The 27,991-nt window shown below is 48.2% G+C and overlaps 1 protein-coding gene across 1 annotated transcript in view; it reads right to left on the minus strand.

The window, feature by feature from the left end:
- Positions 1 to 27,991, minus strand: part of PRIMPOL (primase and DNA directed polymerase) — a 90,041-nt gene that overhangs the window by 57,452 nt on the left and 4,598 nt on the right. The window contains exon 3 of the mRNA XM_073642663.1: positions 5,600 to 5,694. Coding sequence (XP_073498764.1) covers positions 5,600 to 5,694 — 95 coding nt within the window. The remainder of the gene's footprint in view (positions 1 to 5,599; positions 5,695 to 27,991) is intronic.

Below are 27,991 nucleotides of genomic sequence, written 5' to 3' on the forward strand. Positions count from 1 at the left end.
GTGCCTGGAGGGGCGTAACTAAGTATCTGCCCGATCCGACCAAGGTCGCACGACGGCATACGACGCCAGTGCACCAGGGAGGAACCGAGCAGAGGAACCAGGGTCTACTCCAGGTCAGACTCCGGACACGGCTGTTGACCCACACCGGGGAATACAGGGACAGGCAGACTAGAGCGCAGGCTGGGTAGGGTCCAGTACAGACTGGGAGACAAATTCGAAACCGCAGACGCGGTGGACAGGGCCGAGCAAAGCGAAACCGCAGACGCGGCGGACAGGGCTGAGCAAAGCGAAAACCGCAGACGCGGTGGACAGAGCTGGGCAAAGCAAAAACCGCAGACGCGGTGGACAGAGCTGGGCAAAGCAAAAACCGCAGACGCGGTGGACAGAGCTGGGCAAAGCGAAAACCGCAGACGCGGTGGACAAGGCTCTGTTCACATAGAAGGGAAAGGCAGAACCAGATACCCACAGGGTACTTGCAGAGAAGTAGCGAGTGGACCACAAACTCACAAACGGAAGTACAGTGACAACGAGCAGGAGTTAGGTACGAGTACAGACTCTGCAGAAAAAGGAAAGGAACGGACATAGAGAAAAAACAGGTAAAAGATAGGAGAGAGTTCAGACTGGAACTGAGTGTACGGAAGAGACCGACACTGCAGCGGGATACAGGAGCGGGTCTGGGAATACGGCCCCCAGAGAGGCGGGACGAACAGGCAAGGAGCGTGTTCAGACTGGCCTGGAAATACAGCCTCCAGGAAGGCGGAACGAACAGGCAAGGAACGAGTACAGACTGCAGGTTAAGGTACACAGATAGGACACAGTACAGACATGGAAACAGATACTGCAAGACAGGTAACAGACAGGACCTGGCATGTCAGAGACAAAAGCCAACTGACAGGGCAAGATGCTCAGGCATCAGTTAATTGGGGCAGCTGGTTAAAATACCAGGTGATAGACAGCAATAGGCTGAGGACGCACAAGGGGTGTGCCTGCAGCAGGTACAAAAAGCAGGAAGTGATCGGGCGCTGCCCTTAAGCAGCAGACACAGAAGCAAACAGACAGCATGGAGGGAAGCCAGAGAGACACCCTGGACTGGAGATCAAGTGCGCGCTCTTGCACAGTGGGAGATGGACCACTATGCAAGGACGCCGCCAGGTATGTTACAATGGTAAAGAAGTCTGGTGTGATGAAAGTAAGCAGTCCACGTGATCGTCAGGACTGGATACCAGATGAAGACGGCATGGTGTCATTCTCCGCTGTCGGAAAGGAAGAAAATCTTGCATATATACGCATGCTGATAGAGTTCCGAGTGACCTACCTGCGAGAGGTAGAACAGGTGAATCTCGCCAGACTGCGAATGGAAAGACCGCATCGTCTGAGCAGCAGAAGATGCCAGCCGTCTATAAATAGTGAGACCTCCAGTAACTCAGGTCTGAGAGGCCCATGCAAACAGGGCCCTTCAAATAATAAGACGGCTACAGTAGAAGTTAGAGACCTTTCAAAATTTCCTGAGGATAGTGGGCGTGGGTTTAGAGGTAGTGAGACCTTCAGTAACTCAGGTCTCAGAGGCCCATACAAACGACCCAATAGAGTACAGTACAGCACGGAGTCAGACCTGACCTTAGATACAAGGGCAAGTGAGTCACACTGCTGTATTGACCGCTGGGAGCGGGGGAGGTCTGACAAGGTTATGACTCGGAAATGTGACTTGACGAAGTTAGTGACAGTGACAGATGGTAGGTCCCTAAGAAATGGGCTAATGTTGATGACTAATGTTCCAGGGGCTGAGCAGCGCAATTGTCAAGTACATGGTCTCTGTGTGAACCGGGGGTTATAATGTGATTGTGTATATGTGTTCAACCCCACAAGTTTGAACAGGGGGGGGGGGGATATGTAATGCAGCGGCTTGCTGCATTGCTAAAATGTCCAGGGGGTGTGTTCTGGCTGACCATTTACCTCTCCCTCAGGTGACTGATCACATGACTGTGACATCATCACAGGTCCTGCGTGCACAAAAGGATATATAAATCCTGGTGGTTTTGAAACAGAGAGAGGCCTGGTGAGGCAAGAAGCCTGATCCCTGTGTTTGTGACTCCACTGGCCTGGAAGGCAGAGGCTGGATCCCTGAGTTTGGGATACCAGTAGCCTTGGAAGGCAAGAAGCCAGGTCCCTGTGTCTGGGACTCCATTAGCCTGGATCCCTGTGTCTGGCATACCAGTAGCCTTGGAAGGAACGTGGCCTGGAGACAACGTCTGGGAAGCCTTAAAGCCACAGCTGTGGCAGAACCGACCTGATAGAAGCAGTTGAGACGCGCAAAGGTAAATCGGCGCTTTAAGTGAATATTGTTGCTGTACCTTGCTGAAGTCAGTATTTGAAGCCAAGCGGGCATAGCTGCCACTGAAAAGGCTTTAGGAAACATGTGTAACATTCCTACGAGCCACTGTGATGGACTATGTTATGAGCGGTTTATGATGTGTAATAAACTGCTGGTCTTCATATTACTGGAAAACGTTGCATGTGTGCTTTAATTGATCCGGTGAAGCGAGTAACCCCCAGCGTGATGAATAGCGCTACCTCACAGAGGGGACAAAATCTGAGCCTGGAAATTATAAACCGGTAAATTTAACCTCAGCTGTGAGTAAAATCCTTAAGGATTTCCTAAGAAATGCTATCCTAGAGTATCTCAATAAGAATAGCGTCATGACCCAGTATCAACATAGGTTTATGAAGTTTCGGTCATGTCAAACCAATCTAATAAGCATTTATAAGGAGGAAAGTTCCAGAATGGACAAGGGAAATGTAGTGGATGTTGTCGATATGGACTTTTCAAAGGCGTTTGATACGATGCCACACAAAAGGTTTATACCTAAAATGACAGTAATGGGACTAGGGAAAAATATGTGTAACTAGGTTAACAACTGGCTCAGGGATAGGTAACAAAGGGTGGTTATTAATGGAACACACTCAGATTGGAACACAGTTAACAGTGGGGTACCACAGGGGTCAGTATTGGGCCATCTTTTTTAACATTTATTAATGGCCTAGTAGAGGGCATACAGAGTGGAATTTCAATATTTGCAGATGATACCAAGTACTGCAGGGTAATAAACACAGAGAAGGATAAAGTAATTTTACAGAGAGATTTATATAAGCTGGAGACTTGGTAATTGAAGTTTAATGTAGATAAATGTAAGTCATGCACTTGGGCAGAGGAAATAAAATGTATAATTAATTATTAAATTGTAAAACACTGGGTAAAACTGTCACTGAAAAAGACTTGAGTGTATGGATGGATGGCAAACTCCACTTTCGTGACCAGTGCCAGATAGTTGCTGCCAAGGCTAATAAAATAATGAGATGCATTAAAAAGAGGCATAGATGCTCATGACAAGAACATAGTTTTGCCTCCTATACAAGTCAGTACTACGGCCACACTTAGAATACGGTGTCAAATATTGGTTTCCGGTGTATAAAAAGGACATAGCTTAACTTGAGCGGGTGAAGTGAAGAACGACCAAGGTTATTGAGGGGGATGGGTAGACTGCAATACAGAGTATCAAACTTGGGGTTATTCAGTTTGGAAAAAACGAAGGCTTAGGAGCAATCTTATTACAATGTACAAATACAGTATATGAGGGGACAGTACAGTATTTTTTCGATTTTACTTAGTCCTACTACAGGATATAAACTTTAAATTGTCTGATTCCTGGTCTAATACTCTTCAATGCTGTATTAGACCTGTCAGCCTTATACTAAAGGAGGCATGCATATAGCGGGGACTAAAAGTCTACTGTAGCGGGTTGACCTCGCAGTCATTTTTTGGGATTGGGGTCATCATAGCAACCATCAATACCACGTGATCGAAATCCCCCTTCAAATATGTATCTAGATGCCGATGTCACTATGGACAGAAGCAGAGGGATTAATTGACCACAATCGGTGTTAGCGCTGACTGCAGCAGAGTGTCAGTTATGAGATAAAGCTGACAGCAAAATCATTGTACTGTACGTTTGGCGGTTTGTGGAAAAGCACTGCCTGCTGTGTCTAGAAGGGGTTAATATAACTTATACCAACACATGTGAGAAAAACTTTAGCATGAGCAGACAGACCTGTTAATCCAGACCAGTGAGTGGGGGATAAGATACTGGGGACCCGCCGGTCCGGCTAGTCTTCAGTGCAGCTTGGTCCCCGGTGGCTTTTAAAACATGTTTTTCTCTGAAACGCCGCAATGTTTCAGAGTCAAACATACCTGGATGAGTTCATGTAGTCAGTGCCTGATACATGCTGCCCACGGATTGGTATGCATGGCACCCCTTGAGCCCCCATCCTGGTATGCATGGCACCCCTTGAGCCCCCATCCTGGTATGCATGGCACCCCTTGAGCCCCCATCCTGGTATGCATGGCACCCCTTGAGCCCCCATCCTGGTATGCATGGCACCCCTTGAGCCCCCATCCTGGTATGCATGGCACCCCTTGAGCCCCCATCCTGGTATGCATGGCACCCCTTGAGCCCCCATCCTGGTATGCATGGCACCCCTTGAGCCCCCATCCTGGTAAGCATGGCACCCTCTGAGCCTCCATCCTGGTATGCATGGCACCCCTTGATCCCCCATCCTGGTATGATGGCACCCTCTGAGCCTCCATTACGCTGCCCACAAAAAAATAAATAAACAATCATACTCCCCTCCAGAGTTGTCCCGCTCTGCTGCTGACACTCTCACTGTGTGAGCCGCGTATGGCAAGGCGCGCATGGCGTCCCTGCCATGCGCCCTAACACAGTGTGAGACGCTGTGCTGGAATAGTCACTGCTCCCCACGCCGGGACTCTGTGCGTGGGGTGCAGTGACCATTCAGTCTGTTCAATAGCCGGTACACTGTACCGCAGCGTGGCTCCTGCTGCCGGCTGCAGTCTGTGTGCCCAATTAAAGACCATGGATATTCACTACAACCCATGGGAGTGAGTTGTAGGGAATATTCATGAGCTTTAACAGCGGGCACACAGACTGCAGAGCGGCAGCAGGAGCCGCGCTGCGGTACAGTGTGCCGGCTATTAAGAAAAATGAATATTCATTGCTCTCCACGCCCATGGGCGTGGAGAGCAGAGAATATTCATTTTCTTTAGTAGCAGGCACAGCATAGGCCGCAGCAGGCGGCTGCTGCCTCCTGTGCCACGCGGATCCTCCGCTGCTGCTCCCCCACACCCACCACCACGCACAGCCATGTATATACTATTCGGACTATAAGACGCACCCCACACTTTCCTCCAAAGTTTTGGAGGAAAAAAGTGCATCTTATAGTCCGATAAATAAGGTACTTAAAACCTTAAAAAATAATACAACATTTTAGCCCACAGCATCAGTGGTATTGTGTGGGGGGTGCGAACTCCGCTCCCACAGATTCTAGTTATGAAGCAGTATGTTTAATGAACAATCAACATAAACCACATTTTTTCAACTTATGTACCCTGAAATATAAATTACCACCATGTTTGTGTTCTCTAACAGGTAATTATTGGACATCTAATATTTTTAGAATTTACAGGAGTACATGGGGGGGAAGAAAACAGGGGTATACTTTGTAGCATAAATCATTATATACTTACATGTAATAAAACCAAAACTCTGCGTAGGTAGTTACCAGATAAAGCCTTCTTTCTGTTTCATCAAGAACAGTTTCCAATACAAAAACATGAACATCCTTTAAAAAAAAAAAAAAAGTTATTAAATTTAGGTTGAGGAAACAGTGACTGTGAAGGGAGAAGCGCACAATAGGTAAACCCCTACTATAGGAGACAGTAAAAACAATAGATTTGCTCACCTTGGGTGGTTGTGTGAAGACACATCCACTATAAAGGTTTAGAGAGCCAGCTGCCGCTGCCCCGTGGCTGGGGAGAATCCGCCAGATGGAATTTAACAAAACAGAATAAAAACATGTTTTAAAATTGGCTGTGCTGCTGGAAAGAAATCAACAGACCTGTTGGTTTTTTACACTTGATAAAGTACGGCATTGAAACGCGTAGTGGATAATAAAGTACCTTCTAAGAATATTGCAGCAAGAGACTTCTTTCCAGCAGCGCAGCCAATTACTAAATGTAAGTTAAATTAGATTCAACAGATTGCTTGAAACCATTTCTGCCCTCAAAAAAATAAAATAAAAAAAATGTAAAAAAGGTTATCCAACTGTGAAGCCTGTAACATACCTGGCGGCGTCCTTGCATAGTGGTCCATCTCCCACTGTGCAAGAGCGCGCACTTGATCTCCTGTCCAGAATGTCTCTCTGGCTTCCCTCCATGCTGTCTGTTTGTGTCTGTTTCTGCTGCTTAAGGGCGGCGCCCGATCACTTCCTGCTTTTTGTACCTGCTGTGGGTCACACCTCTTGTGCGTCCTCAGCCTATTGCTGTCTGTCACCTGGTATATAGCTCAGCTGCGCCATCTATCCCTGCCTGAGCATAGTGTTTCTTTCAGTGTGTGCTTGCACTCTGAAGGTGCCAGGTCCCGTTCTGTGTTCTCTTGTCTGCCTATCCTGGAGGCTGTATTTCCAGGCCTGTCTGAACACGCTCCTAGCCTGTTCCTCCTGCCTTCTAGGGGCCGATTACCTAGACCTGTTCCTGTATCTTGTCTGACCTGTCTGAACACGCTCCTAGCCTGTTCCTCCTGCCTTCTAGGGGCCGATTACCTAGACCTGTTCCTGTATCTTGTCTGACCTGTCTGAACACGCTCCTAGCCTGTTCCTCTCGCCTTCTAGGGGCTGATTTCCTAGACCCGCTCCTGTATCTTGTCTGTCCTGTCTGAACACGCTCCTTGCCTGTTCGTCCTGCCTCTCTGGGGGCCGTATTCCCAGACCCGCTCCTGTATCCCGCTGCAGTGTCGGTCTCCTCCGTACACTCAGTTCCAGTCTGAACTCTCTCCTATCCTTTACCTGTTTTGCCTCTATGTCCGTTCCCTTCCTTTTTCTGCAGAGTCTGAACTCGTACCTAACTCCTGCTTGTTGTCTCTGTACTCCCGTTTGTGGTCCACTCGCTACTTCACTGCAAGTACCCTGTGGGTGTCTGGCTCTGCCTTTCCCTTCCTGTCTGTTCTGTGTGAACAGAGCCCTGTCCCCCCTACTCAGCCTAGCCTGCTCTGACTCCTTTGCTCACCGCTCCGGCGGTTCTAGCCTGCTCTGACTCCTTTGCTCACCGCTCCGGCGGTTCTAGCCTGCTCTGACTCCTTGCTCACCGCTCCGGCAGTCCTGTCCTGCCCTGCTTCTGCCCGCTGCTCCGGCAGTCCTGTCCTGCCCTGCTTCTGCCCGCTGCTCCGGCAGTCCTGTCCTGCCCTGCTTCTGCCCGCTGCTCCGGCAGTCCTGTCCTGCCCTGCTTCTGCCCGCTGCTCCGGCAGTCCTGTCCTGCCCTGCTTCTGCCCGCTGCTCCGGCAGTCCTGTCCTGCCCTGCTTCTGCCCGCTGCTCCGGCAGTCCTGTCCTGCCCTGCTTCTGCCCGCTGCTCCGGCAGTCCTGTCCTGCCCTGCTTGTGCTCGCTGCTCCGGCAGCCCTGTCCTGCTCTGTTCTTGCCCACCGCTTCGGGCGTTCCCTCTCTGCTGTGGTTGTCTACCGCATCTGCGGTTCTGTGACCCAGTCTGTACTGGGTCTTAACCTTTCTGTGCTCCAGCCCGTCCTTTCGGCCAGTACCTCCCTGCCTGCATACTCGCCTGTATCCACCCATCTGCATACCTGCCGTGTTTGCTTATATCCACCAGTCTGTGCCAGCCTAACCTGCCTGTTCCTGAGTCCCAGTGTGTACTGGGTCCTATCCCGCCTGTGTTCCTACCTGCTAGTGCCTCCCTGTCTGCACTCTAGCTGTGCTTGCCTGTACCCCTCTACCTGTATTGTTCCTGAGTCCCAGTGTGTACTGGGTCCTATCCCGCCTGTGTTCCTACCTGCTAGTGCCTCCCTGTCTGCACTCTAGCTGCGCTTGCCTTTACCCGCCTGCCTGCATACCAGTCGTGCCTGCCTATACCCTCCAGTCTGTGCGCCAGCCTAACCAGCCTGACCCAGTAATCCCTGTGTGGGTCAACCCCCGTGTCCGGAGTTTGACCTGGAGTAGCACCTGGTCCCTCTGCCCGGTTTCTCCCTGGTGCACTGGCGTCGTATGCCGTCGTGCCATCTTGGTCGGATCGGCCAGATACTTAGTCACGCCCCTCCAGGCACTCTCCGGTTCATGGTCCAGTGGAATCACTACAATCACACGCACACGCCGCTCAGCCCGGGCGTGTGCATAACAGCATGCTCAGGCCATGGTTCCCGTTGAGCCCCACGGCCTTCGCTCTCTGAGAAGTTTTCCAGCGAATACATGCATTAAAATAAATAAATAAATATTTTTTTTTTCCTTTAGCCGAGTTCCAGGCGAATTACGCACCCGTCCAGATGGATCTATCTGCTCTCGTTCCCGCGGATCCGCTACGTTATTATGGGGATCCTAGACAAAGTCGTGCATTTGTGGAGCAATGCATGCTACACTTCAAGTTCTACCCTCTATGTTTTCCCACCGATCGGGTTAAGGTGGCATTCATTATGTCTTACCTGGCGGGTGATGCCTTGGAATGGATCAACCCCCTATATGAAACACAGGATCCGATCCTCCTGGACCTAATGGCCTTCCTGGTGGCCTTTCTAATGGTCTTCGATGATCCTAACCCGGAGGCTCCTGCTGAAGCTTCACTTCCCAATATCCCGGAGCAGCCCCAATGGGTAATGTGTGTGGGTAGCGCAATAGTCCTCCAGCCCAATGAGACTACTGCCCACCCAGAATCCTCACAGGGTGACTACGCTTTCCGGAATACTTCTCCCAACCTCAAGAGGCAGTCCAGACGTGCTAGACATAGAGGCAAGCCGTCACGCCAGGGTCTGTCCTCCCTGAGACCTCCTGACCCCAACCTTGAAGTCCCTACTGAAGCTTCATCTCCCTGTATCCCGGAGAAGCCCCAACGGGTAATGTGCGTGGGTAGTGCACCAGTTCTCCTGCCCGAAGAGACTTCTGCCCATCCAGACTCCACACAGGAGAACTTCCTGCACCCGGCATCAGATGCTTCACCCACTTTAACCGGTGTGCATGTCCAAGGATGCTCCAAAGCTGTGGTTACCTCAGAGTCTGTGCACCTCTACTACCTGGCGGAGGACCCCCTGTTGCCTCCTGAATCCTCCGGGATACCACTCGATGACAAATGGAGAGAGAATTCTCTACACCCGGTACTCGATACTTTGTCCGCTTCGTCCTGTGAGCCTGACAATGGGTACCCCAAAGTGGTAGTTACCCCCGAGTCTCTACATCCCTCCGACCAGGCGGAGGACCTCCAGTTGTCTCCTGAACCCTTCGGGGTGCTACCTGGTAGCGAAAGGACAGAGACTCTCCTATACTCTGTACCTGATACCTCGCTCGCTTCGTCCAGTGAGTCCAACCTAGTGTACTCCGAAGCAGAGGTTACTCCCGAGTCTCTACACCCCTCCGACCAGGCGGAGGACCTCCAGTTGTCTCCTGAACCCTTCGGGGTGCTACCTGGTAGCGAAAGGACAGAGACTCTCCTATACTCTGTACCTGATACCTCGCTCGCTTCGTCCAGTGAGTCCAACCTAGTGTACTCTGAAGCAGTGGTTACTCCCGAGTCTCTACACTCCTCTGACCAGGCGGAGGACCTCCAGTTGTCTCCAGAACCCTTCGGGGTGCCACCTGGTGGTAAATGGACAGAGACTTTCCTATATCCTGGATCTGATACCTCGCTTGCTTCGTCCAGTGAGTCCGACCTAGTGTACTCTGAAGCAGAGGTTACCAGTGAGTCTCTACACCCCTCTGACCAGGCGGAGGACCGCCAGTTGTCTCCAGAACCCTTCGGGGTGCCACCTGGTGGAGAATGGACAGAGACTTTCTTATACTCGGTACCCGATACCTCGCCTGCTTCGTCCAGTGAGTCCGACCTAGTGTACTCTGAAGCAGATGTTTTCTCTGAGCCTCTGCACTCTTCTGACCCGGCGGAGGACCTCCAGTTGTTTCCTGAATCCTCCGGGGTACCACCAGAAAACAAAGAGACAGTGACTTTTCCTCATTATGTACCTGATAACCCGTCTATTTCTTCCTGTGAGCTTGACAAGATGTACCTCGAAGCAGAGATTACCCCCAAGTCTCTGTCCCCCTCCAACCCGGTGGAGGACTTCCAGTTGTCTCCTGTACCCTCTGGGGTGCCACCTGAAAATATGTGGAGAGAGACTTCCTTGTGTGCTGTTCCTGGTACTCCACCCGTTTCATCTGTTGCTAAGGGTGGCTGGATGGGAGGTAGCATCCTAGCTACCCAGAGGAGACCAGTTTTTCCGGTGGACAGTGGAAGTGATCTCTTCGAAGTGAAGAATTGGCCCTCAAATTCCCTGCGGAAGATTCTGGCAGGCCTGAAGAAGAGGGGGCGTAAGGGGGGGGGGGGTACTGTAACATACCTGGCGGCGTCCTTGCATAGTGGTCCATCTCCCACTGTGCAAGAGCGCGCACTTGATCTCCTGTCCAGAATGTCTCTCTGGCTTCCCTCCATGCTGTCTGTTTGTGTCTGTTTCTGCTGCTTAAGGGCGGCGCCCGATCACTTCCTGCTTTTTGTACCTGCTGTGGGTCACACCTCTTGTGCGTCCTCAGCCTATTGCTGTCTGTCACCTGGTATATAGCTCAGCTGCGCCATCTATCCCTGCCTGAGCATAGTGTTTCTTTCAGTGTGTGCTTGCACTCTGAAGGTGCCAGGTCCCGTTCTGTGTTCTCTTGTCTGCCTATCCTGGAGGCTGTATTTCCAGGCCTGTCTGAACACGCTCCTAGCCTGTTCCTCCTGCCTTCTAGGGGCCGATTACCTAGACCTGTTCCTGTATCTTGTCTGACCTGTCTGAACACGCTCCTAGCCTGTTCCTCCTGCCTTCTAGGGGCCGATTACCTAGACCTGTTCCTGTATCTTGTCTGACCTGTCTGAACACGCTCCTAGCCTGTTCCTCTCGCCTTCTAGGGGCTGATTTCCTAGACCCGCTCCTGTATCTTGTCTGTCCTGTCTGAACACGCTCCTTGCCTGTTCGTCCTGCCTCTCTGGGGGCCGTATTCCCAGACCCGCTCCTGTATCCCGCTGCAGTGTCGGTCTCCTCCGTACACTCAGTTCCAGTCTGAACTCTCTCCTATCCTTTACCTGTTTTGCCTCTATGTCCGTTCCCTTCCTTTTTCTGCAGAGTCTGAACTCGTACCTAATTCCTACTTGTTGTCTCTGTACTCCAGTTTGTGAGTTTGTGGTCCACTCGCTACTTCACTGCAAGTACCCTGTGGGTGTCTGGCTCTGCCTTTCCCTTCCTGTCTGTTCTGTGTGAACAGAGCCCTGTCCCCCCTACTCAGCCTAGCCTGCTCTGACTCCTTTGCTCACCGCTCCGGCGGTTCTAGCCTGCTCTGACTCCTTTGCTCACCGCTCCGGCGGTTCTAGCCTGCTCTGACTCCTTTGCTCACCGCTCCGGCGGTTCTAGCCTGCTCTGACTCCTTTGCTCACCGCTCCGGCGGTTCTAGCCTGCTCTGACTCCTTTGCTCACCGCTCCGGCGGTTCTAGCCTGCTCTGACTCCTTTGCTCACCGCTCCGGCGGTTCTAGCCTGCTCTGACTCCTTTGCTCACTGCTCCGGCAGTCCTGTCCTGCCCTGCTTCTGCCCGCTGCTCCGGCAGTCCTGTCCTGCCCTGCTTCTGCCCGCTGCTCCGGCAGTCCTGTCCTGCCCTGCTTCTGCCCGCTGCTCCGGCAGTCCTGTCCTGCCCTGCTTCTGCCCGCTGCTCCGGCAGTCCTGTCCTGCCCTGCTTCTGCCCGCTGCTCCGGCAGTCCTGTCCTGCCCTGCTTCTGCCCGCTGCTCCGGCAGTCCTGTCCTGCCCTGCTTCTGCCCGCTGCTCCGGCAGTCCTGTCCTGCCCTGCTTCTGCCCGCTGCTCCGGCAGTCCTGTCCTGCCCTGCTTCTGCCCGCTGCTCCGGCAGTCCTGTCCTGCCCTGCTTCTGCCCGCTGCTCCGGCAGTCCTGTCCTGCCCTGCTTCTGCCCGCTGCTCCGGCAGTCCTGTCCTGCCCTGCTTCTGCCCGCTGCTCCGGCAGTCCTGTCCTGCCCTGCTTCTGCCCGCTGCTCCGGCAGTCCTGTCCTGCCCTGCTTCTGCCCGCTGCTCCGGCAGTCCTGTCCTGCCCTGCTTGTGCTCGCTGCTCCTGCAGCCCTGTCCTGCTCTGTTCTTGTCCACCGCTTCGGGCGTTCCCTCTCTGCTGTGGTTGTCTACCGCATCTGCGGTTCTGTGACCCAGTCTGTACTGGGTCTTAACCTTTCTGTGCTCCAGCCCGTCCTTTCGGCCAGTACCTCCCTGCCTGCATACTCGCCTGTATCCACCCATCTGCATACCTGCCGTGTTTGCTTATATCCACCAGTCTGTGCCAGCCTAACCTGCCTGTTCCTGAGTCCCAGTGTGTACTGGGTCCTATCCCGCCTGTGTTCCTACCTGCTAGTGCCTCCCTGTCTGCACTCTAGCTGTGCTTGCCTGTACCCCTCTACCTGTATTGTTCCTGAGTCCCAGTGTGTACTGGGTCCTATCCCGCCTGTGTTCCTACCTGCTAGTGCCTCCCTGTCTGCACTCTAGCTGCGCTTGCCTTTACCCGCCTGCCTGCATACCAGTCGTGCCTGCCTATACCCTCCAGTCTGTGCGCCAGCCTAACCAGCCTGACCCAGTAATCCCTGTGTGGGTCAACCCCCGTGTCCGGAGTTTGACCTGGAGTAGCACCTGGTCCCTCTGCCCGGTTTCTCCCTGGTGCACTGGCGTCGTATGCCGTCGTGCCATCTTGGTCGGATCGGCCAGATACTTAGTCACGCCCCTCCAGGCACTCTCCGGTTCATGGTCCAGTGGAATCACTACAATCACACGCACACGCCGCTCAGCCCGGGCGTGTGCATAACAAAGCCCTTTAAAGCATAAGCCAGTTAATCCTTTTATGACCCTAAAGTGCTGCTCTAGTAGCGAGAAATCACATTTTGAAGTTGTCTGCATTGGGGTGTGAGGATGCACTTACAGCTTCTCAGTTTCTGTATTTGTTATCTAGCTGCAACCTCCCTTAGCTAATTGAAAGATCATTTACTCAGGCATACTAGTTACTGACCTGTCAATCAGTAAGGTGTTGGTACTGCTGGTTTGGGAATACAGAGACTGAGGAACTGTAAGTGCATCGTCACATCCCAACGCACTTCTAGACGGACCTTCAAAATACGATTTCTTACTACTAGAGCAACAAATTGGGGTCATGAAGGGCTACAGTCATATAAATGGTTTGGAGGGTAAAAGTTGCTGATAAGAAGCCTCTAAGGGAGCCTATCTTTAGTGGGTAGAGTTGCAAAATGCATGTAAAAACAATTAACTTTGAAATTCAATTGTTATTACAAATCCTCTCCATGAAAGAAAAAAGTAATTTTAAATTTTGTTTATTGCTCATTGCATAGGTTACTGGACACTGCTACCTGAACATGTGTAGTGCTTACAAGTTTTTTCCAATAGATCTTCTAAGTGCTGCTCTGCTGCTGGCTGGATCAATAGAGCAGACTGTTAGCGCCTGATCCCGGACAGCTTCAATGCCACTGCATGTCTTAAGCTGCCTCTGCTTTCAGCGCTGGAGCACTCACAAGTCGGACCAGCGACGCAAGGACGAGGCTGGTCCGAACTGTCAATCAAGTGGAAAGACGGGAGACTGTGGAGCAGTGCGCTCCTGCCTCAGAAGATGAAACAACATCACACAATCAATAGATTTGCAATATAAAGATGTCTAGTTACTTGACAGGGCTCACACCACATTTTTAGTCTCCGCTTAAGAGTAAGCAGTGAAAACCTCATGATATCCATATGGCTCCATTAGCTTGGATGATGGCGTTCTTTTGGCGTCCACAGGACGCATAAAAGTGCCATTGGCCACAGTTTTGTGAACCTCTGAAGAAAAATGACACCACTAAACAGAGGCCAGACGGAGTCCAGAGTAACTCTGCTGCCTCATTATAATGAAGGGATCCCTCAGGGGTTTCATCTGAATTACGTCACTCGGAGATTTAAATGGAAACCCCGATATCAGTGCTCAGCGTAGAGCACAGGATTAATTGGAACATTTTACATAACATTTTAGATCACAATAAAAGCTTCGACTCAATCCACAAAAAAAGCAAGTCCCCACTCAGGTCCGTCATCAGTTAACGGAAATATAGGGGGCTTCCACTTTACTAGTAGCACAAAGGCTCTGGAAAAGCGAAATGGCCCTTACCCCCCAAAAGAAATTCAGCAAATTCTGTGCTCCCAAATACAAATGCCCACCTCCCTTTTGAGCCCCAGTGTGCCTAATCCGCAGTTAGCGTCGACATGTTTGGCATTTCCGTAGCGATGAGAGCCTGCTTAATTTAAGGGTGCATGTCTCCAGAAGCATGAGCTGCTTGTTTCTGGAAAATATCCATGTAGTTAAAATCCTCACCACACCTGTAGATAAAATCCCAAAGGGATATCATTTCCAAAATGGGGTCACTTGGGGGGGGAATTCTGCTCTTCTTGCACTTAGGAGCTGTGTATATGGAGTCTGCAAACTATTCTAGGAAAATTTGCGCTCCAAGAGGCAAACAGCGCTCCGTCCCTCCAGAGTCTCACCGTGTGGCTAAGCAGTACTGTACAGCCACATATGGGGTATTTCTACATTCAGCAAAAATTGTGTGACAAATTTTGGTGCAATTTCTATCCATTTCCCAGTGTGAAAATGTAAAATTTGGGGTTAAAACAAAACTTTGGTGGTAAAAATTTAATTATTCTTTTTCACAGCCCAATGGTGTAAAATTCTGTGAGGAGCATGTGGTGTCAACATGCTCACTGCACCCCTAGATGAATTCATTGAGATTTGTAGTTTGTAAAATGGGGTCTGGCACTTCTTTAAATGCGATAGGACACCCGCAGACCATTCCATTAAAGTCTGCTTTCCAAAATGTCACTCCTTCCTTTCGGAGCCCTGCCGTGCGCCCAAACAATAGTTTTCCCCCACATATGGGCCAACTGCGTGCTCAGGAGAAATTGCACAACCACTTTTGGGGTCCAATTTCTCCTGTTACCCTTGTGAAAATAAAAAAATTGGGGCTAAAAGATCAAAAGGTGTGATTTTTTTTATTTTTACGGCTCTACGTTCTAAACTTTAGTGAAACACTTTGGGGTTCAAAGTGCTCACCACACATCTAGATAAGTTCCTTATGGAGTCTAGTTTCCAAACCTGGGTCACTTGTGGGAGGTTTCCACTGTTTAGACACATTAGGGGCTCTCGAAGCACGACATGGCGTCCGCTATCAATTCCAGCGAGTTTTGCCTTTAAAAACAATGGTTTTCCCCCACATATGGGGTATCGGCGTGCTCAGGAGAAATTGTACAACAGATTTTGGGGTCCATATTTTCCGGTTACCCTTGCGAAAATAAAAAAAATTGGGTCTAAAGTAACATTTTTGTGAAAAAAAGTTAAATGTTCATTGTTTTCTTCCACATTCCAAAAATTCTTGTGAAGCACCTGAAGGGTTAATAAACTTCTTGAATGTGGTTTTGAGCACCTTGAGGGGTGCAGTTTTTAGAATGGTGTCACTTTTCGGTATTTTCTGTCATAAAGGCCCCTCAAAGTCACTTCAAATGTGATGTGGTCCCTAAAAAATGGTTTTGGAAATTTTGTTGGAACAATTAGAAATCGCTGGTCAACTTTTAACCATTACAACTTCATGCATACCAGGATAGGGATGAGGGGTGCCATGCATACCAGGATAAGGATGAGGGGTGCCATGCATATCACGATGGAGGGGTGCCATGCATACAAGGATGGGGATGGGGGCCATGTACAATAGGAAGGGGGGGCATATATACCAGGATGGGAGATATTAACAGAATTGGGGAACATTACCCCTATACCAGCATCAGCAGCAGGCCCCCTCCCCCTTAATAGTGCATCATGACCACATTGTTCGCTAACATTTTTTTTTCTATTTTCCTCCTCTAAAACCTAGGTGCGTCTTAATAAGGTAACAGCCAGCGGTTCCCACGCTAACCTTTGTGTGAGCCGCAGAGGACAGCATGAGAACAGTCGGCTGTGACCTGCGGTAACCTTGATGACATCACCACTTGTCACTACTGCTGATTCTCTCGCTACTATCAGTGTGTTCCGGTGGCCTTTTTAGCGGTCACGGTACTGATGTCATCATTCATAACAGCCTCTGGATGTAGCAGAGCCGGGGATCGCCGTGGGACGTCCATATTATGGATTTACAGCGGATCCTGTGGATTGGGTAAAAGAGGGTAAATATTGGGGAGTGCTTTTACAATTAAAGGACTTATTTATTTTGACTATGGGGTTAGTAATGGGGATGTCTGACAGACGCCTCTCCATTACTAACCCCTGGGCTTGATGTCAGCAAACATTACACAGCTAACATCAACCCCAAAACCATTACCCCAATTGCCACCGCACCAGGACAATCGGGAAGAGCCGAGGGCAAGCGCCAGAATTGGCGCATTTACTGGATGCGCCATTTCTGAGGAGGCTGAGGGCTGGTGTTATTACTCTGGGAAGGGGCCAATATCCATAGCCCATTGCCAGGTTATTAACATCAGCCTGCAGCAGTTTGCATAGCCTTATCTGGTTTATTAAAAATAGGGGGGGGGGTGACATGTCATTTTTTTGGGGGTCCTCCCTCTTTCATAACCAATAAAGGCTATGCAGACAGATGTGTTTTGTTATTAACCCCTTTAAGACATAGGGCGTATTAATACGTATCTGTGCCCTGGGCCTTATGGACCAGATACGTATTTATACGCCTTATCTTTAATGCGGCACCGCGACCGAAGTCGCGGTGATGGCATTAAAATTCCGGTGCCATCTTACCTTAGGGTAGATGGCGCCGGCATCTCGGGGGGTGTCGCTGCCCCTTCACACCCACGATCGCTGTGATTGGCTGTTCAACTCTGAACAGCCAATCACAGCATTTCTCACTGTTTCCGGCAATCAGATTGCTGGAAACAGTGATGTGCAGCCTAGGATCGGTGCTCTTAGGATCCTAGGCTGTTGCCTAGTAACCCCAGCCCTCTCCCCAAACTGCTAGGATCGGTGCGATCGCCGATCAAAGCGATCGCACCGATCACAGTGGGACCGCGCAGTAACAGGGCGGTCACGGGGCGGTGACTGGCTTGTAACCTGCCTGTCACCTCCCCATGACCCCCTGTGATGTCATAGATACCCCAGCCAGCTCTGATTGGAGCGATCGATGATGACATCGATCGCTCCAATCAGAGTACCTGAACACAGGTGACAGGGCGGTGACCGGCTTGTGACCTGCCTGTCACCTCCCTGTGACCCCCTGTGGTGAGTGCCCAGGCCCCAGCCATCTCTGATTGGTGCGATCGATGTACTCGGATTGGTGCGATTGATGATGACCTGACCGGGAGGTGACCGGCCTGTGACCTGCCTGTCACCCCACTGTGACTGCCCTGCAGATCCTCACACTTGGTGAGGATTTCTACAGAGCGGTCATGTCTGATCTGCGCTGTGCTGGGCCTTGTAGTGCCTCAGAATCTTCTGTTACACTACAAGACCTTTCTCCTACCTGCTCCAGTCGCTGCTGAGGTCTCCAGGGTCCAGGATCTCCTGCTCCGGCGTCCTGCTGCTGTCTCCAGGTTGCTGGGTCTTCAGCTTTGGCGTCCTGCTGCTGTCTCCAGGGTCCTGGGTCTCTAGCTCCTTATCCTGCTGCAGCGGATCCTGCTCCAGAGCCTCTTCCAGAACCTGCTGCTGATCCTGCTGAAAGAAGAACAGAGAAGACTTCGGTAAGTCCATCTCTGTTCTCCCCTCATCCACCCCTCTCCCCCCCCCCCCACACCTTTGCACCACATCCGCGCACACACCCAGCAGCTGCCGAGAGTTGATTGGTGACATAGTTCACCGATCCGCACTCGTGCTCGCTGTTTGCACCACCTACGGTAGTTCCGTTTTTCTCTTTTTTTTTTTTTTCAGAAAAATAAAGTTCACACCAAGCACATTGACACACACCCACCACATACACGAGAAAAAAAAAATGTCCGGCTCATCCCAAACTCGCTATTCAGCGGAGGAGGCATAAGCTATTGTTGCCTCCAACACTGAGACTGACAGCGAGGGCGAGGATCCCACATTTCCGATGCCTCATCGTCCTCCTCTTCTTCCTCCTCAGGTGCAGCTGGACCGCCCCGCAGTCGTCGCAGGAGAGATGTTCCAGCGCCCCCCATTACTGATCCCATATGGACCTTGCCCCCCCGAAAATTTTGACCCACTGATTCCTGATTTTGTGGCGGAATCAGGAATCAAGTTTGACACCACCGGCCTCACAGAAATAGACTTTTTCAAAGTCTTTTTCTCTGAGGATTTTATAAACCTCATGGTGGGCCAAACTAATTTGTATGCTCATCAATTTTTGGAACAAAACCCCTCTTCATCATTTTCTAACTGGTCTCCTGTAGACGCAGAAGAAATGATGAAGTTTTGGGGCCTGGTCCTTCATATGGGGATCCTGAAAAAAACAGAGGTTCGGCAACACTGGAGTGTTGACGTTTTGTATAACACCCAGTGTTCCGAATGGTGATGATCCGGAAACGTTTTGAGGCCATCCACAAGTTCTTGCATTACGAAGATAATGCAAGGTGTCCTGCACGCGATGACCCGAACTTTGATCGTCTTTTCAAAGTTCGGCCGGTCATCGAGCACTTCAAGTTTGGTGAAGTGTACGTGCCCCAAAGGGACATCTGCGTGGATGAGTCCTTCATTTCTTTTAAGGGGCGGCTTGGATTCCGGCAGTACCTGCCCAGTAAAAGGTCCAGGTACGGGATCAAGCTGTATAAACTTTGTGAGAGTACCTCAGGGTACACTCACAAGTTTAGAGTTTATGAAGGGAAGGACTCCCGGATTGAACCCCCTGAATGCCCCCCTGTTCTGGGAGTGAGTGGGAAAACTGTGTGGGACTTGGTGCACCCACTGCTGGATAAAGGTTATCACCTGTACATGGATAACTTTTATACAAGTATCCCGCTCTTCAAGTCCCTCTCAGCGTGACATACCGCAGCTTGCGGTACTGTCCGCAAAAATCAGAAAGGCCTCCCAAAGACGCTAATTGGGCAGCTGCTCAGAAGGGGTGAGAGCAGAGCCCAATGTAGTGACCACCTATTGGTGGTCAAGTACAAGGACAAGAGGGATGTCCTTCTCGTGACCACCATACATGGTGATGGCAGCACCCTCAGCACTGTAAGAGGTTCCACTACACAGGTCGCCAAACCAGACTGTGTAGTGGGGTACAACAAGTACATGGGGGGAGTTGATCTCTCCGATCAAGTCCTCCAGCTGTACAGTGCTTTGAGAAAGGCCAAGGTATAAGAAGCTGGCCGTGCACATTGTTCAGATGGCAATGCACAAAGCTTTCCTCCTGTCAAAATGTGCAGACTTCTGCGTCGTATCTTCACTTTCAGGAGACAGTTATCAAGGCCCTGATATTTGGCAGTGGTGGCAGAGCGGGCCCCACTACTTCTGGAACTGAAGGACCTCGAATTGTACCGGGCCAGCATTTCCCGGGGCAGATCCCTCACAGCGGAAAAAAAGGTAAGTCACAAAAGAAGTGCCGAGTGTGTTACCGAAGAGGAATACGCAAGGACACGATTTACCAATGTGACACCTGCCCTGACAAACCTGGCCTCTGCATGAAAGACTGCTTCAAAAAGTACCATACTTCCATGGACTATTGAATTAATTTCTGACGTATGACAACCTGACGAACACTACACAGTTGACGTAGTGTTCGTCAGGTTGTCATACTTCAGTTGTGTAGTGTTTGTCACGTTGTCCTACACAACTGGCGTATAACACTACATTATAAAATTGACAAATCAGGTATCCGTTCCAAAAAGGGGCACTTGTTGGGCATTTCCACTGTTTAGGCACATCAGGGGCTCTGAGAACGTGACATGACGCCCGCAGACCATTCCATCAAAGTCTGCATTCCAAAGCATCACTCATTCCCTTCCGAGCCCTGACATGCGCCCAAACAGTTGTTTTCTCCAACACATGGGGTGTCAGCGTACTCAGGAGAAATTGCACAACAACTTTTGGGGTCCAATTTCTCCTAGTACCCTCGTGAAAATAAAAATATTGCGGCTAAAAGCGCGTTTTTGTGGAAAAAAAATTATTTTTTTTTTCCACGGCTCTACGTCATAAACCTTTGCAAAACACTTGGGGGTTCAAAGTACTCACCACACATCTAGATAAGTTCCCTGAGGGGTCGTTTCCAAAATGGGGTCACTTGTGGGGGAGCTCCAATGTTTAGGCACACAGGGGCTCTCCAAACGCGACATGGTGTCCGCTAACAAATTGAATGGAAAATCGGCTCAAATTGTTAGCGGACACCATGTTGCGTTTGGAAAGCCCCTGTGTACCTAAACATTGGAGCTTCCCCACAAGTGACCCCATTTTGGAAACTAGACCCCCCAAGGCACCTATCTAGATGCATAGTGAGCACTTGGAACCCCCAGGTGCTTCACAAATTAATCTGTAAAAATAAAAGAGTTTTTTTTTCCACTTTTTCATTTTTACGAATCAATTTGTGACGCACCTGGGGGTTCCAAGTGCTCACTATGCATCTAGATAGGTGCCTTGGGGGGGGGTCTAGATTCCAAAATGGGGTCACTTGTGGGGGAGCTCCAATGTTTAGGCACACAGGGGCTCTCCAAACGCAACATGGCGTCCGCTAATTATTCAAGCAAATTTTACAATCAAAAAGTCAAATGGCGCTCCTTCCCTTCCGAGCCCTGCCGTGCGCCCAAACCGTGGTTTTTCCCCACATATGGGGTATCTGCGTGCCCAGGGGAAATTGCACAACAAATTTTGGGGTCCATTTTTTCCAGTTACCCCTGTGAAAATAAAAAAAATTGGGTCTAAAGTAACATTTTTGTGAAAAAAGTTAAATGTTCATTTTTTTCTTCCACAATCCAAAAATTCCTGTGAAGCACCTGAAGGGTTAATAAAGTTCTTGAATGTGGTTTTGAACACCTTGAGGGGTGCAGTTTTTAGAATGGTCTCACTTTGGGTATTTTCTGCCATAAAAACCTCTGAAAGTGACTTCAAACGAGATGTGGTCCCTAAAAAAATGGTTTTGTAAATTTTGTTGGAAAAATGAGAAATCGCTGGTCAACTTTTAACCCTTATAGCTCCATAACAAAAAAAAATTGGGGTTCCAAAATTGTGCTGATGTAAAGTAAACATGTGGGAAATGTTATTTATTAACTATTTTGTGTGACATATCTCTATGATTTAAGGGCATAAAAATTCAAATTTTGAAAATTGCAAAATTTTCAAAATTTTCGCCAAAGTTCCGTTTTTTTCACAAATAAACGCAAGTGATATCGAATAAATTTTACCACAACCATGAAGTACAATATGTCACGAAAAAACAATCTCAGAATCAGAGGGATCCGTTGAAGCGTTCCAGAGTAATTACCTCATAAAGTGACAGTGGTCAGAATTGTAAAAATTGGCCTGGTCATTAACGTGCAAACCACCCTCGGGGGTAAAGGGGTTAATAGGCTGGGAAGCTACATGAATATTAGTCTCTTCCCAGAATAACAACACCAGCTCACAGCTGTCTGCTTTCCCTTAGTTGGTTATTAAAAATAAGGGGGACCCCACGCCTTTTCTTTATTTATTAGCTACATAAAAGTACAGAAAACTACACACGCAAAGCACTGATTATATGTATCTCACTGACATCAGTTCAGGCTGTGAATTTACTGTACTTGGCTGATGAAATGTCGGGTTTCCTTTATGATATGTGAGCAAAAATCAGACGGCACATGCATAGTCCATGTGTAGTGCGTTTTTTTTTCTCGCACCCATTGGCGACTCTCGTCCAATATACACGGCCACTTGCAGCATACTGCGATTTTTTTCTCAGTCCGATCAGAGTTGTGAAAAAACTCACATGAGCACTGAACCATTGAACAACATTAATCAGCGTGCAATTAGTTGTTTTTTTTTTTAAATCGGATTGCACTCGTCCGGATGCAATTGGGGTAATGGTTTTGGGGTTGATGTCAGCTGTATAATGTCTGCTGACATCAAGCCCAGGGGCTAGTAATGGAGAGGTGTCTGTCAGACATCCCCATTTGCACTAGTCTGATTTATACGCAGATGAGAACAAGCCCTTACTGCACAAATGCTGCTCTGTTGCAGAGGGATCCACTGTAGATGTGATATGCAAATGAGGCTGGAGGTGGGAGGAAGCACATCTACTCTCTGCACCCAGCTCCATTCCCAGCCTAAAGCCACAGTCCCACTATCAGTATTTGGTCAGTATTTTTTCTCAGGAGCGAGAGCCAAAACCAGGTGAGGAACAATCAGAGAAAAGGTAGAATAGAAACAAGTCACCAATTCTGCATTTATCACCCACTGCTGACCGAATACTGACCAAATACTGATAGTGGGGCTGTGGCCTTAGGCAGAGGTCACATTAGAATATATCGATATGATAATGACACTCGGCTCAAACTCTGCTGCGAGCATGAGCCAAGTGTCATGCTACTGCGCTCTGATCCTGTCGCATAAGCGAATCGAAGAATACGGTGCGGAGGAGACGAAGAAAGTAATTTGGCCATCTCCTTCATTGCCGGGGTCCACGGAAATTGCACTGCACTCAGATGACATCTGAGTGCGGTCCGATATTTTGCACGCACCCATAGACTTGTATGGGTGCGTGCTGTCTGACATATGCTGCCAATGGCAGCATGGAGCGATTTTTTCTAATTAAAAATCGGCATGAGAAAATAAACGCTAGTCAGCACTGCTCATTAGTATAACATTTGAGCGAGTTATACGTCCGAGTAATACGCTTGGTGCAAACGATCGTATATTCTCTCATCCAAGAGAATGCGGTCAATTATGGAAATCACACTCTGATCAGATTTTCTCGGATGAGGAGAAGATGGAGAAAAAAAAAGTCTCCATTCTGTCAGGCCCGTGAAAATCAGACTGCAGTCAGATGTCATCTGAGTGCTATCCGATGGTTTCCATGGACTCGTGGACTGGCGTGGCAGAATATTGGATTAAACTTGGGCATGCAGAGTTTATTTCCTGGGACAGAAGGAAAAAAAAAAACATGTGCAGAGCCCCATAGACTAACGTGCGAAAACATCAGATCGCGCTTGGACTGAAAATACGCTAGTCTGCACCTGCCCTTAGACTGCATTCACACATCCGTGTGACACATAAAAATGCTTTATGTTTTTTATCGGATAACAGAGAAGAATGGTTGTTTCATATATCTTAAAATCACAGATTTGAGTAGGAGATCCGTGAGGCTCAGAGCATGTCCCATTCTGAACTGATTTTGTGGCTCAGAATCAGCCATTAAAGTCTTTGGGCATCTGAGAGACATTGATGTACTGTACATCAGAAGCCTTCCGATTTGCATCAGTGTCTCACAGATCTGTTGCTTAGTGATAAATCTGAATAAAAACATGGGATCTTCCAAGAGTCTTTGTACAGGCTTGGAAGCAAACATGGAAGAGAAAAAAAACAGAAGTAGGAGGCAACTAGGATGACACCTGAGAATAAAAAAACCTGTTTCTCTTGGATGGTAGCACTTACTGGGATGTGTGAATGCAGTCTAACTTCGCCCATCACTAGGGAATTGATCATTATCATCGCTACAGCAATCATCCTGTGGGTGGGTGGAGTTACATAATTCATGGCTAAATGGACAACTGGGTATTAACAGTTCTGGGTGTGTCCCTACACACTGGCACTGTCCAATCAGTGCTGACACCATCAGTCCTAGGTTGCCAATTTGAGCTTTTTTTCTTCTTGGACAGTGTATCTAAAAATCATTAACAGCCAACATTTTTTACGGACACAATGGAAAACCATAAGTCAAATAACTCAGGCAGGTCCCCAGCGGCTGGTCCGTCCGCTGCCAATGACTTACAGGTCTTTCTCTATGCACGCATGCAGGGAGAGACCAGTTACTCCAGGGGAGCAGCAGATGAGAAGCCACCGGAGACCCGCCTTTCCGACCAGTGTCCCGTGCAGCTTGGTCCCCAACAGATTTAAAATATTTTTTTCTCTGAAATGCTGTAGTGTTTCAGTCAAACATACCAGGCTGAAATCATACAGCCAGTGCCTGATAGAATCATGCCGCCTGATCCTCGGGCTGAATGTAAGAGCTCCATGTCTACAGCCCATAATTCAGACATTAGCTGCAGTCACTATGAACAGTAAAATAATGACAATTACAATAAGAATATTTTGTACAGGTTTATTTATCTGTAACCAAGTTACAGATGCATCTATTTATTTATTTATTTTAACGGCCGGGGAAGTGGGATTGAGTGCCATATTTTACGGACTGCCCAGGAATTTCTGGATGGTTAGCTATAGTGTGTCAGACTCTGTAGACACATTCCTTTTTAGTGTATTCACAAATGTCCCAGGGAAATAACAGATGAACAACACATTTCAGAATGATTTAGAATTGCTACATGGGGAATACCGGTATTTACAGAAATAGACATGTCATAAAAGCAGACAGATCTTTTTGAAGCAAAAGATATGCAGAAAAGGACATCTCTTTTCTCCGTCTGGTGAATAGGTGCCTATGGATATGTTAGCGTGTGCAACAGGAAAAGCTCCCGATGTATACTCTAGACCAAAATTGCACAACCTTTTGTAGTTGAGTGCCAAATTTTGTGATTCTACCACTCCCAAGAGCCACGTAAAATTTGAAGAAGTATTCTGAGCCGAGGTATATATTGACAGTACTACATATGCATTAATTTAAGTGGAGGCTTTCATTTCTGAAAATGTCACTATAATAAACAAAAAGGGTCATCTGCCCCTTATTTCGCACTCCTAAAAATAGCAGTCAAGATGACCATACATCGCAGCTCTAGTTTATGAGTTATTCAACACAGGACTGGGGGCCGCATAGAATGGCCTCGCAGGCGCATTTGGCCCCCGGGCTGCAGGTTGTGCACCCCTGCTCTAGACTAAGTGCACAGACACAGAATCTAAACAGAGTGAGGGGAAATAAACCATTTAAAAGGAATCTGTCAGCAGGTTTTTGCCACCCAAGCTGAGAGCAGTATAATGTAGAAACAAAGACCCTGATTTCAGCGATGTGTCACTTACTGGGCTGCTTGCTGTAGCTTTAAAAGAAAAAAAAATCATTGCCTTTGTCAGCTGGAGATAATCACTTTATATAACCACTCCCCCCACCACTGATTGGCAGCTTTCTGCCTATGCACAGAATACACAGAAACCTGTCAGCCCAGTGAGTGATACATTGCTGGAATCAAATCATGCTGCTCTCAGATGGCACAAACCCTTGGAAAAATTACTCCACAAAATGCTTAGTGACTTAAAGCGCACCTGTCAGCAGGATTGTGCTGAATAAACCGTATACAGTCATGGCCAAAAGTTTTGAGAATGACACCAAAATTATATTTTCACATGATCTGCTGGCCTCTGGGTTTTTATTAGTGTTTGTCTGATGTTTATATCACATACAGAAATATAATTGCAATCATATTATGAGTACCAATATGTTATATTGACAGTTAGAATGAGTTAATGCAGCAAGTCAATATTTGCAGTGTTGCCCCTTCTTCTTCAAGACCTCTGTAATTCTCCCTGGCATGCTCTCAATCAACTTTTGGACCAAATCCTGACTGATAGCAGTCCATTCTTGCATAATCAATGCTTGCATTTTGCCAGAATTTGTTGGTTTTTGTTTGTCCACCCGTCTCTTGATGATTGACCACAAGTTCTCAATGGGATTAAGATCTGGGGAGTTTCCAGGCCATGGACCCAAAATCTCTATGTTTTGTTCCATGAGCCATTTTGTTATCACCTTTGCTTTATGGCAAGGTGCGCCATCATGCTGGAAAAGGCATTGTTGGGCGCCATACTGCTCTTGGACGGTTGGGAGAAGTTGCTCTTGGAGGACATTCTGGTACCATTCTTTATTCATGGCTGTGTTTTTAGGCAAGACTGTGAGTGAGCCGATTCCCTTGGCTGAGAAGTAACCCCACACATGAATGGTTTCAGGATGCTTTACAGTTGGCATGAGACAAGACTGATGGTAAAGCTCACCTCTTCTTCTCCGAATAAGCTGTTTTCCAGATGTCCCAAACAATCGAAATGGGGATTCATCAGAGAAAATGACTTTGCCCCAGTCCTCAGCAGTCCACTCCCTGTACCTTTTGCAGAATATCAGTCGGTCCCTGATGTTTTTTCTGGAGAGAAGTGGCTTCTTTGCTGCCCTCCTTGAAACCAGCCCTTGCTCAAAGAGTCTCCGCCTCACAGTGCGTGCAGAAGCACTCACACCAGCCTGCTGCCATTCCTGAGCAAGCTCGGCACTGCTGGTAGTCCGATCCCGCAGCTGAAACAGTTTTAAGATACGGTCCTGGCGCTTGCTGGTCTTTCTTGGGCGCCCTGGAGCCTTTTTGACAACAATGGAAGCTCTCTCCTTGAAGTTCTTGATGATGCGATAGATTGTTGACTGAGGTGCAATCTTTGTAGCTGCAATACTCTTCCCTGTTAGGCCATTTTTGTGTAGTGCAATGATGGCTGCAAGTGTTTCTTTAGAGATAACCATGGTTAACTGAAGAGAAACAATGATACCAAGAACCAGCTTCCTTTTAAAGTGTCCAGTGATGTCATTCTTACTTAATCATGACTGATTGATCACCAGCCCTGTCCTAATCAACACCCACACCTGTGTTAATGGATCAATCACTAAAACGATGTTAGCTGCTCCTTTTAAGGCAGGACTGCAATGATGTTGAAATGTGTTTTGGGGGTTAAAGTTCATTTTCTGGGCAAATATTGACTTTGCAAGTACAGTAATTGCTGTTAAGCTGATCACTCTTTAACATTCAGGAGTATATGCAAATTGCCATTACAAAAAATGAAGCAGTAAACTTTGCAAAAATTACTATTTGTCTCATTCTCAATACTTTTGGCCATGACTGTACACTGTCAGGTTGGAGCCGTTACACTGATTAAAATGATACCTTGGTTGATGAAATCCGTCCTGTGGTTCTTGTGTAATCTTTATTTACACTGTGTAAGCACCGCCAGCGGCGCCATTTTGTTGGAGATTTTTTTTTTGCCTGCAGCAATGTGGTGCCACCGGCCACCATATGAGCAGTAGCATCTATCAGCTACATCAGATATATGCTACTGCACATGCAAATTTGTGGATTTGACACAATTACACATGCAGTATTTAAAATAGGAGGCAGGTCACTGAAGGATCAGTGACCTGTCCAAAACACAGAAAGTGAATACATAAGCAGAGCACCCTTTCAGGGAATAAGGGCATAACAAAATCTTTTTATTTATTTTATTATATAAAATTATGAAAAACAAAATGAACCTGACACTCCAAGATATGGTGAAAAAAATTGTAGGCATTTATTTACATGATTCTTCAAAATCTATTTTTGACGTTTCGGCCTCATACGGCCTTCATCAGAACTGTAAATTAATCAGCAAGATGTAATGTGAATATATAACACATTCTCAAAATATACAACATAATCAATTTATATAAGAAATCAAGTTTGTATAGTAAGTTCCTATTACATACAGAGGAAGTGACGCGTCAGGAGAAATATGTCTCCACTAGGCGCCATGTTGATGGGCTAATGGTAGGGTCACATGATATATAATGTGACGCCTCACCAGAAGTGACGCGACGGGTAAGAGTTGTCGCCATAAGGCGCCTTATTGGTGGGTGGAAGATTCAGTGTGCAACATACATAGAGTGATGCGCTTAACAGCATAATAAGGGGCACCTTTCATATGCTAATCTTGCTAGATTCTGATTATACTCGAATTTCTTCCTTTATTCTATTATAGCATTAATCAGCAGTGTTTGTTTTGGTAGTTTAATTATCTTCCAC

Source organism: Phyllobates terribilis, unplaced genomic scaffold, assembly GCF_046119375.1.
Source record: "Phyllobates terribilis strain yellow unplaced genomic scaffold, ASM4611937v1 Scaffold_1__5_contigs__length_1240528914, whole genome shotgun sequence".
In the NCBI taxonomy this organism is placed as follows: Eukaryota; Metazoa; Chordata; class Amphibia; order Anura; family Dendrobatidae; genus Phyllobates; species Phyllobates terribilis.